At 36.6% G+C, this 10,415-nt stretch overlaps 1 protein-coding gene across 2 annotated transcripts in view; it reads left to right on the top strand.

Moving 5' to 3' along the window:
- The first annotated feature begins 5,138 nt into the window (after window positions 1-5,138).
- Window positions 5,139-10,415, top strand: part of LOC125664484 (aspartate dehydrogenase domain-containing protein-like) — a 7,618-nt gene continuing 2,341 nt past the window's right edge. Inside the window, exons 1-6 of one of the 2 annotated variants that reach the window (XM_048897266.2) lie at window positions 5,139-5,383; window positions 6,989-7,121; window positions 7,813-7,897; window positions 8,076-8,219; window positions 8,835-8,940; window positions 9,960-10,080. In XM_048897266.2, coding sequence (XP_048753223.1) covers window positions 5,347-5,383; window positions 6,989-7,121; window positions 7,813-7,897; window positions 8,076-8,219; window positions 8,835-8,940; window positions 9,960-10,080 — 626 coding nt within the window. In that variant the 5' untranslated portion in view covers window positions 5,139-5,346. The remainder of the gene's footprint in view (window positions 5,384-6,988; window positions 7,122-7,812; window positions 7,898-8,075; window positions 8,220-8,834; window positions 8,941-9,959; window positions 10,081-10,415) is intronic. The other variant, XM_048897267.2, reaches the window with a different exon arrangement.

Here is a 10,415-nt window from a genome sequence, read left to right as displayed (position 1 = left end):
TCTGTCTTCATCAAGATTTATTCGCGCTGTAGCGGGCAGTATACGGGGAACTTATACTGCCTCGCTAGAGAGCTAGCTTTTCTAGTGATGTGGCAGAGTTTCTCTTGATCACGCAAGTTAAGCAACGACGAGCGTGATCAGCACTTGGCTGGGTGACCGCTACACGTTACACGCACATTCTTCACATCTGCAACGCATTCATGAGGAAATGGCTATCATTACAATTTGTAAAGATACTGAAGGCAAAATACATTGGAAATCTATAAATATAAACTTGTCAATAGGTTCCAGTTTAAAAGAGAAAAAGTGAAGATAACGAAAAGCTATCATATCAATAACTCCTATCAAAAATACAAAATTTAGAGTTGGTCAAACACGGACCCCTTAACACACCAGAGGTGGAATCAGGTGCCTAGGAGGGGTAAGCATCACCTGTTGACCGGTGACACCCGCCGTGAGCCCTACATTTTGATCAAATAAACAGAGTAATCTGTAGTCAAAATCAGTGTGCGGAGAACGGTCTAGCAGTCGGTATGTAAAACGTCAGGCAGCATTTGGCCCGTTGTATTGGTAAATTAGTTATAACGACCGGCTGACTTAACGAGATTGTTCAATCCCCTATAATATCAACGCAGAACAAATTCAGCGAAATTGTGTTATTTGTATGCAGAAATACGCATATCACAGACATGTATTTAAAACAAGACATCTAAAAAAAAAAAAAAAAAAACAACAACAACAACAACAAAAAGACAACAACAACACGACGCATTGTGTATTATACCTAGACTAAAGATTAACTATTTGATATTTGTTTGAAGTACTCATTTACTGTAGATGTTAAATATGTATGTTAGAACAAAAATTGCCTACGAAAGCGGCAAAAATTGAATACTGAGGCAACATTGAAGGACAAAGCACGACATCATAAATGCAGCACTGCTGATAAGTGATCATTTTCTACAGAAACCAGGCGCGTAGCTACGTTTACGTCAAAACGCCCGGGCGTACACATAAAAAAAAAAAACTATTGAGCAGACCCCTCGCCGTACAATAGGCGTACACATTAATTAACTCAGGCTACGCCACTGGAAACATAAACACGCATGAAATTGTACTGAAGTCAATAACACAAAATATCGCTGTCATTTCTCGTCATTTCCTGAAGTAAATGTTTTTTACTTCTGATGTAAATGAAATGTTGCTTATACATTTGATCAGGGAGAGAGGTCCATGCAATCTTTTCCGATTCCAATTTCTCAACCTTTGGTAATGAAAAGATTGAACTTAATCTGTTTAGTTGATGAGGTTGGATTTTTTTCTTCTAAAATCATTTTCAAAATACTTTAAAGATTTTTCATGAAAAATATATCATTTATTACATTTTTTTTGCATACAGGTTTTGACTGCAGGTTATTCCATTTACCTGATGAAGATATGCGTATAGAGGACTCACGGCGGGTATGACCGGTCGACAGGGTATCCTTATAGGCACCCGATCCCACCTCTGGTGTGTCCAGAGGTCCGTGTTTGTCCTTCTCTGAATTTTATATTCGTTGTGTTCAATTGAATGCCCGTTTGTTAGATTCACGTTTCAGTATAGACATGGATCATTTGAAGTTAACCCCTGAGGTTTTGGTTTTGTTGGGTTTTTTTATTTTATTTTTTTTATTTTTATTTTTATGAAATTCCATATACGACAGCCAACTGTCAACTGCTTACTGCGTTCTCACTTCTGCGCATGTGTGAAAAAAACTATAAAAGCAGCGGTATGGAAAATTTCAACTATTCAAACCGATCACAATGCCGTGGTTCAAGGTTTGAACAAATGACAGAATGGGGGGAAAAAAACCACACAAAAACCCCCAAAACAACAACAGTAGCTGGAAACAGCATAGATGATTTAATTAAGAAAGGTATAACTATGGAATTCCATATACGACAGCCAACTGTCAACTGCCAACTGTTTAATGCTTACTGTCAACTGCTTACTGCCAACTGTTTACTGCCAAATGTTTACTGCTTACTGCCAACTGCTTATTTGCAACTGCTTACTGTTTATGTACATGTAGTCAGTATGGACGGCCTTGTAGAGAACTATTTCAAGAAAGGCTACACTGTGTCAGAAATCATGGCCATTCTTGGTGACAAGTATTCACTGCATAGCAGGTGATCTTTCTTTCTTTCTCTTATTCATGTGTACACATGTAATCGTATTTGTTCAAAGTGAGAACGCAGTAGCAGTTGGCAATATGAAGTTGGCAGTAAGCAGTTGACAGTTGGCTGTCGTATATGGAATTCCATAGTTTTTTTGTTGTTGTTGTTTTTTTTTTTTGTTGTTTTTTTTTTAATTTTTTTTTTTGGTCCTTTGCAGATTCCCTTTACACTGATACCATTCCAGGGAGATAAATCTAAAATAAATCTAGTAAAAAATTTTTAATACCTTATATTGTGTTCTTCAGCCTCTTTGTCAAAAGTTCCTGTGGTGATCCGGGTTAGAATAGGTCCTCAGTACCCCACCCCCGGGGATCCGGGTTAGAATAGGTCCTCAGTACCCCTTGCTTGTCGTAAGAGGCGAATAGATGGGGTGGTCCCTCAGATGAGACCGCAAAAATCACAACAGGTGTGGCATGATAAAGATCGCTCCCTGCTCAAAGGCCGTAAGCTCCGAGCCTAAATATTGCTGTCCTTCACTGGCAATGGTGACGTCTCCAATATGAGTGAAAGATTCTCGAGAGGGACGTTAAACAATACATACAATCAATCAATCTTTGTCAAAACTTCGTACCAGGATGCAAATACATAGTCAATACGACACTAAAAGCATTTTGATTAATTTCCTAGACAGAGAAGATGGACGACTTGATTCGTTTTTGTATACAAATTTCAGGCGTTGATTTGCTTTTTTAATATCATCAACAATTTGTCCTCCATACAATAAAACATCCAAAAAACTCCGACGTTTTTCACGTGTTACGAAAACAGAATTACTATAAAAAAAAATCTAAACTCGCGTTTAGTCCTAATGAAATATTCTCAGTTTTGCAAAATAATGTGACAGTTTGTTATCTACCACAGCTTACTAGCTTACACGCCATTTTACTGAGATCATAAAATGGCTGTGTCATCTGCATGCCATAAAACTTTCCATGCAGGATTAGTACTTCCACTGAGATGTTTGTTTTTCTATGTTGTGGATAATTGTTCTCTAATAAACATACAGGGAGGTCACTTACTGTAGGTTAAGTGCCGACAATATCACCATTCGATTAAGTGATATCACATGTGTCTTATCATGTCAAGCAGGTGATGTCAACCTTTCCCACAGAACTTAGTCAAATGGGTTATATCACCTGACTATTGAATTCCAATAGGTAATAATACTCATTGAATAGGATATATCACTCATTGAATTCATAGGAAATATCACTAATTGAATAGGAGATATCACTAATTGAATAGGAGATATCACTCATTGAATAGGAGATATCACTCATTGAAGAGGAGATATCACTCATTGAATAAGAGATATCACCCACTGAATAGGATATATCATTCACTGAATAGGAGATATCACTCATTGAATAGGAGATATCACTCATTGGATAGGAGATATCACTCATTGAATAAGAGATATCACTCACTGAATAGGAAATATCACTCATTGAATAGGAGATATCACTCATTGAATAAGAGATATCACTCATTGAAGAGGAGATATCACTCATTGAATGAGATATCACTCATTGAATAGGAGATATCACTCATTGAATAGGAGATATCACTCATTGGATAGGAGATATCACTCATTGAATAGGAGATATCACTCATTGAATAGGAGATATCACTCATTGAATAAGAGATATCACTCATTGAAGAGGAGATATCACTCATTGAATAGGAGATATCACTCATTGAATAGGAGATATCACTCGCTGAATAGGATATATCACTCACTGAATAGGAGATATCACTCATTGAATAGGAGATATCACTCATTGAATAAGAGATATCACTCATTGAATATGAGATATCACTCACTGAATAGGATATATCACTCACTGAATAGGAGATATCACTCATTGAATAGGAAATATCACTCATTGAAGAGGAGATATCACTCACTGAATAGGAGATATCACTCACTGAATAAGAGATATCACTCATTGAATAGGAGATATCACTCATTGAATATGAGATATCACTCACTGAATAGGAGATATCATTCATTTAATAGGTGATATCACACATTGAATAAGAGATATCACTTACTGAATAGGAGATATCACTAACTGAATAGGAGATATCACACATCGAAGAGGAGATATCACTCACTAAATAGGAAATATCACTCACTGAATAAGAGATGTCACCTCATTGAAGAGGAGATATCATTCATTGAATAGGAGATATCACTCACTGAATAGGAAATATCACTAACTGAATAGGAGATATCACACATTGAATAGGAGATATCAATAACTGAAGAGGAGATATCACTCACTGAATAAGAAATGCATAACTTCATGAATATAGGTGATATCACTCACTGAATATAAGATATCTCCCATTGAATAGGAGATAGAAATCATTGAAGAGATATTAATCACTGAATATAAGATATCACCAATTGAATAGGAGATAGAAATCATTGAAGAGATATCAGTCGCTGAATACAAGATACCACTGACTGAATAGAAGATAGCAATCATTAGATAAATGTGGGAGATATCACTCATTGAATAGGCTATTTAAGAGACATAATGACAATATTAAGATACACGGTCCCTCATACATGTGTAAAACATTTAATATATGCTCTGGTTGAATGTTAATTTTCATAAAGGTTTTGACTGTCCAAGCGCTTTACCCTAGCCTTTCAGTGCACCTGCCCGTTACGAATTTTCTGGATCCGCCACTGCTAATAAGCATGATTATGGAAATACTTCAATATTGTTCATCCATCCAAAAATCAAGTAAGGTGATTTCTTTTTAATGTGGAAGTAAGCAGTGTGTTCTATGCTGATCCCAGAAGCCGTGATTTATAGAAATATGAATCTACATGACATGTAGATCTATGATTTTCATTTTATTTATAAGAGAAATTTATTCCGTCTTTTGTAATCCTGAACTTTACCACTTTTCAGTTTAGTGTCCCTGACACAGTTCGAATTTGCACGTTACGGTTTAAAAAAAAAAAATCAAATCGGAAGTTTTGTTTTTTAAACTTGAGCGGTGATGACAGTTTAATCAATCTGAACTTACTATTTCCTGAAATTCTCAACTTCTCTTTGCAGTAGGAAATCTATTTATAAACCCTTGTGTTCGATCTGTTGATATTTTAACATGAGACGTATTGGGATTGTGGGCTACGGACATTTAGGTAAATATTACTCAAGCGCCCTTCATTAGGAAAGTACTCCCAATATACTGGCGAGGGATGGTTGTATGCATGCACTAGGTCTATAGCCTACACAGACCCTTACTCTGTTGCTTCTGACGTATCGGTGAAAACACAGCCTATACAAGACCATGAGGTGTGTGTTTCTTCAACATCACTGATTTCTACTGAATTATAAATAACCATAAGATGGAGTAATGATTGTAATCAGAATGGGTAGAGATAGTGTTTCTATCACACTTATGCCTCGTTCACACGGATGCGCATTAAATTTTACTTCGCATCAAATTTGATGCGAAGTAAAATAATGCGCATTAAATTAATTCGAATTAAATAGCGTTCACACGGCGGTAATATTTAATGCGAATTAAACTAATGCGCATTAAATTCGTATGCATCTCTATTAAAAGGTGCGCGAAATAAATTAAAGAATAGACTATGTTATTGAAAATTATTTTTATAGATATTTTAATGAATATTGTGTAGATCTATACAGAATTCTTTGTTCAAAACGCTATATAGGCCTAAATGTAGTATACTACATGTTTACAATTTAGGCCTACATACATAATTCTGATCTACACATAAGGAGTTTTTTGTCGTGTTTATTTATATGTTCCCAAGAAATTACTTATTTCCTCCGACAACCAGCATTCAATCTAGACAATATATTGTTTCTTCATGGGCCCAATTTTAGAACTTCGGAACGTCTTTTTCACCATTCCGCTGACTACTGTTATGACGTAATTTTTAATTACTAATGCGTATTATAAGTCTACTATGACGTCATATGGTATAAAAATTAACAATGAGCGGCATATGTTTTAAAAAATGTAAAAAAGAAAATCATATTATCACTATTTTAAAACATTGTTGTCGTATTTAAAAACAATTCCTTCCACATGTATTACTCAGTATGCCTATGCAGAGCACAGATTTACGTCTGACATTATCTAATGACATGCTGTTTGTACATGTTTTTAGTGATTATTATCATTTTGCTTAGTTTTTCGTACAAAACTAACATTACTATATATAGCTGACCATGGGTATGATGCATGTGACCCAAATTGGCCATCACGCATGCGTCTACATTTAATTTGAATTAGCTTCGCTTAGCGTTCACACGGAGCTAATGCGAAGTAAATTTAATTCGCATTAAATCGCGACGTCAATTTTAATTCGAAGTAAACTAATGCGCATTAAAATCTCCGTGTGAACGCGGTTCAGATTTAATTCACATTAACTTACGTTTAATGCGAATTAAATTCTTCGTGTGAACGAGGCATTAAACTAATTTTGACTAAACCTGTTAGTGGTTTAATTCTCTCTCTCTCTCTCACTCTCTCTCTCCTCTCTCTCTCTCTCTCTCTCTCTCTCTCCAGAGTTCATTTCCAAACTGAATAAAGAAATTTGCGCTGTAGTTAATTTGTTCCATTCAGACGATCCCATACCCTGTAGTTTCTTTGTCCTGAGGACATCTGTAATCTCAGATCCCTGGGGTTGTGTAGCTATGGGTCTGAAGCTGTACACTACAGAACAATGCATGTCATATTAAGTCTGCATGTGTATGTATCATGTTTATAGGGAAGTTCCTCGTTGAAAAGGTTCAGGAACATCCTGACCTTGACCTTGCCTTTGTGTGGAACAGATCACCAGCTGCTCTTGAGGGATTTCAGCGGGATCAGATCCTGTGGGATTTAAAGGATTTCAAGGAAAGGTAAATACAGTAAAACCTCCAGGGCCAGCAAAAACAGTTCATTATAACCAAACTTCATTATCCAGTAAAACACAGTTATAGTGAACCTCCAGGGCCAGCAAAAACAGTTCATTATAACCAAACTTCATTGTACAGTAAAACACGGTTATAGTGAACCTCCAGGGCCAGCAAAAACAGTTCATTATAACCACAGTTCATTATAACCAAACTTCATTGTACAGTAAAACATGGTTATAGTGAACCTCCAGGGCCAGCAATAAAAAAATCAACAGTTCATTATAACCACAGTTCATTATAACCAAACTTCATTATACAGTAAAACACGGTTATAGCGAACCTCCAGGGGCGGCGAAAAACAATTCATTATAAGCAAACTTTGTACAGTAAAACATGGTTACATAGTGAACCTCCAGGGCCAGCAATAATCAGTTCATTATAACTATCCAATAAAAGTGTTTAATTTTTTTCATTCTCATTGGGGATTAAACATCATTTTGCAATAAGCATGAATTTGTTTTCTGGATGTATATTCCTGATAAGTGGTTTTTACTTTATTCTTTGACAGAACAGAGTAGTCGAACAAAAGCTTGCAGTCATATCAATAGCTTGTTAGCTGTAATGACCCTATCTGTTTTTGTGAACTTTTTGAATAAAATGATGGACTGGATTGTTCCAATCTCAATTTTTTCAGAAATGCTGACCTTATTGTGGAGGTCGCACACCCTGATATAACGAGAGAATGGGGGCCCAGATTTCTACAGGAAGCTGATTATATGGTGAATTTTCCACTTTTTCATTTATCGGAATCATCCAGATCAAATTACTAGACCCATGCATTGTAGATGTTTCTTGAAATAACAATTCACTAGCAGTAAGATGTAAAATGGGTTTGTATTTTTAATTCACAAATTTCACATTTTTCGAAATGTATCTAAAGATCCTTTTGCATCCTAGATAGGGTCTCCTACTGCACTAAGTTCACAAGAGCTGGAGACCAGTTTAAGGGAGGCAGCCAGTAACCATGGTCTGTACGTCCCAAGTGGGGCCTTTTGGGGGGCAGAGGACATCAGGAAAATGGCCGATAGAGGGACTTTACAGGTACATTTGTAGAGCATATCATGTGTGTTAAAGAGGGTAGGAGGGTCCCCGGGGTGGGGGCGATATCTGATGTAAGTGTTAAAGAGGGAAGGAGGGGCCTAGGGATTGGGGCAATATCTGATATAAGTTTTAAGGAGGAGGAATGGGCATTCTACTCTGTATTATATTTATTTCAGGGCATTGTTATGAATTTTGTAAGAAATGAATTTCATTTTGGATAATACATATGGGTATTTACAGTGACACTTCCCGCCAGCATGCTTAATGGAAAATATGCTGGCGTGTTGCATTGCGGTTTATACTCTCATTTATTTTCAAAAATGAAATTATGAATTATTTCTGATATCTATATTCTACTTTCCCTTTTTTTTTTTTTTGAATTCCCATGCAGCCATTGAAATAGACAATGTACTATATTTGTCAAGCAGTTCTCTAATTCACTCTCGCGTTGTTCACAGTTGTAGCGCGTTCACGAGGATATGCCTATCATTGCACTGTGTAAAGATATCAAAGACAAAAAGATTGAAAATGTAAACATTTAGTAATATTATTGCATTTACACATAGTTCAGAAGTTTCAATAAATCTTTAATTTGTGAAATGCTCCATTTTTCAGAACCTAAAGGTTACAATGACTAAGCACCCCTCAAGCTTCAAATTAGACGGTGAACTGAAGACAAAGAATGAGCAGGTCAAGGAGAACAAAGTTATTTTGTACGATGGTAAAGCCTGTCACTATTCCAAACTTATACTGAAACGTTTTCATTTTTACAAAATCACAAACGTCATCTTAAATTTAGTACTGATCCCTAGCAGTGGTTTCACTGAAATCCAGCTGATAGACTTTTAAAGTTCTTCAATTTAGTACTGATCGCAAGCAGTGGTTTCACTGTAAACCAGCTGACAGACTTCTAAAGTTCTTGTCTTTTATGCCCCCCCCCCCCCCCCCCCTATAATCAGAGATCAGGGGCATATAGTTTTTGGTCTGAGTAATCCTTGTGGCAAGACCTTAATTAATTTCTTCTGGGTGCCATGATAACTTTGCAGCCATGTGGAGGCATCAGTGTTTCACAAACATATCTTGTTTCGATATAGTTTCCTGGGGGTGAATAAGCCGGTTTCGAGATACGTCTGAGTTATTTCCCTTTGGAGAACTCTCGTACATAGTAAGGCGTGAAAGAATTTGTTTACACACGGGAGTGGGACAGATATTCATCACAGTGTAAGTGAATGTACTCAGTAAGTTTCTCATACGCTATTTGATAACCCGAATTCGACTAATACACAAACTAAGTAAGTGATAAGTATCTAGGGAGTGATTAAATACATAGAATTCTTATCCTATCACGTTATTTCGCTGGTCATAAGTACCATATCCAAGATATTTCTTGCAAATATGACATTGTATGTTTCCACTTCGGTAAAACATTTCTTTCGATAGTATTTAGTATTTCCCACATTTACATATTTAAAGTGAAGCCGCTTTTAATACATTTCATCTTCTTCCTCGTTGGCTGTATATCCACTCTGTCCCACTTAGGCATTCAAAGTTCCACTAAATGCACCTCCTATACAGAAGAGTTCGTATCTCGAAACCGGCGTATTCAGCTCTGTGTATCAATATGCTCATTATTTAAATATCAGGACCAGTTCAACAGCTCTGTATTAATATCTCATTATTCTTTATAATTTGAATATCAGGACTGGTTCCACAGCTATGTATCAATATCTTTATTATTAGGACCCGTTCGACAGTTATGTCCCCTGGCCCCTAACAATGTGAACACAATGGCTGCTGCTGCTATCGCTGCACATAACCTTGGATTTGACAAGGTCACTGGATCCATAGTGTCAGACCCTAAGTAAGTATATATCAAGGTTTAATCCCCTTTCCCCACATTCATGCACTTTTTAACACATATCAACCTTTGCCCCACAATCACGCACTTTAACACATATTAACCTTTGCCCCACAATCACACACTTTAACACATATTAACCTTTGCCCCACAATCACGTGCTTTTTAACACACATTAACCTTTACCCCATAATCACGCACTTTAACACATATTAGCCTTGCCCCACAATCATGTACTTTAACATATATTGGCCATTGCCCCACAATCACTCACTGTAACACATTATAGCCTTTGCCCCACAATCACTCGCTGTAACACACATTAACCTTTGCCCCAC

The sequence above is a fragment of the Ostrea edulis genome, chromosome 1 (genome assembly GCF_947568905.1).
Source record: "Ostrea edulis chromosome 1, xbOstEdul1.1, whole genome shotgun sequence".
In the NCBI taxonomy this organism is placed as follows: Eukaryota; Metazoa; Mollusca; class Bivalvia; order Ostreida; family Ostreidae; genus Ostrea; species Ostrea edulis.
The sequence above is the reverse complement of the archived record's forward strand: the minus strand, read 5'-3'. Positions and strand labels throughout refer to the sequence as shown.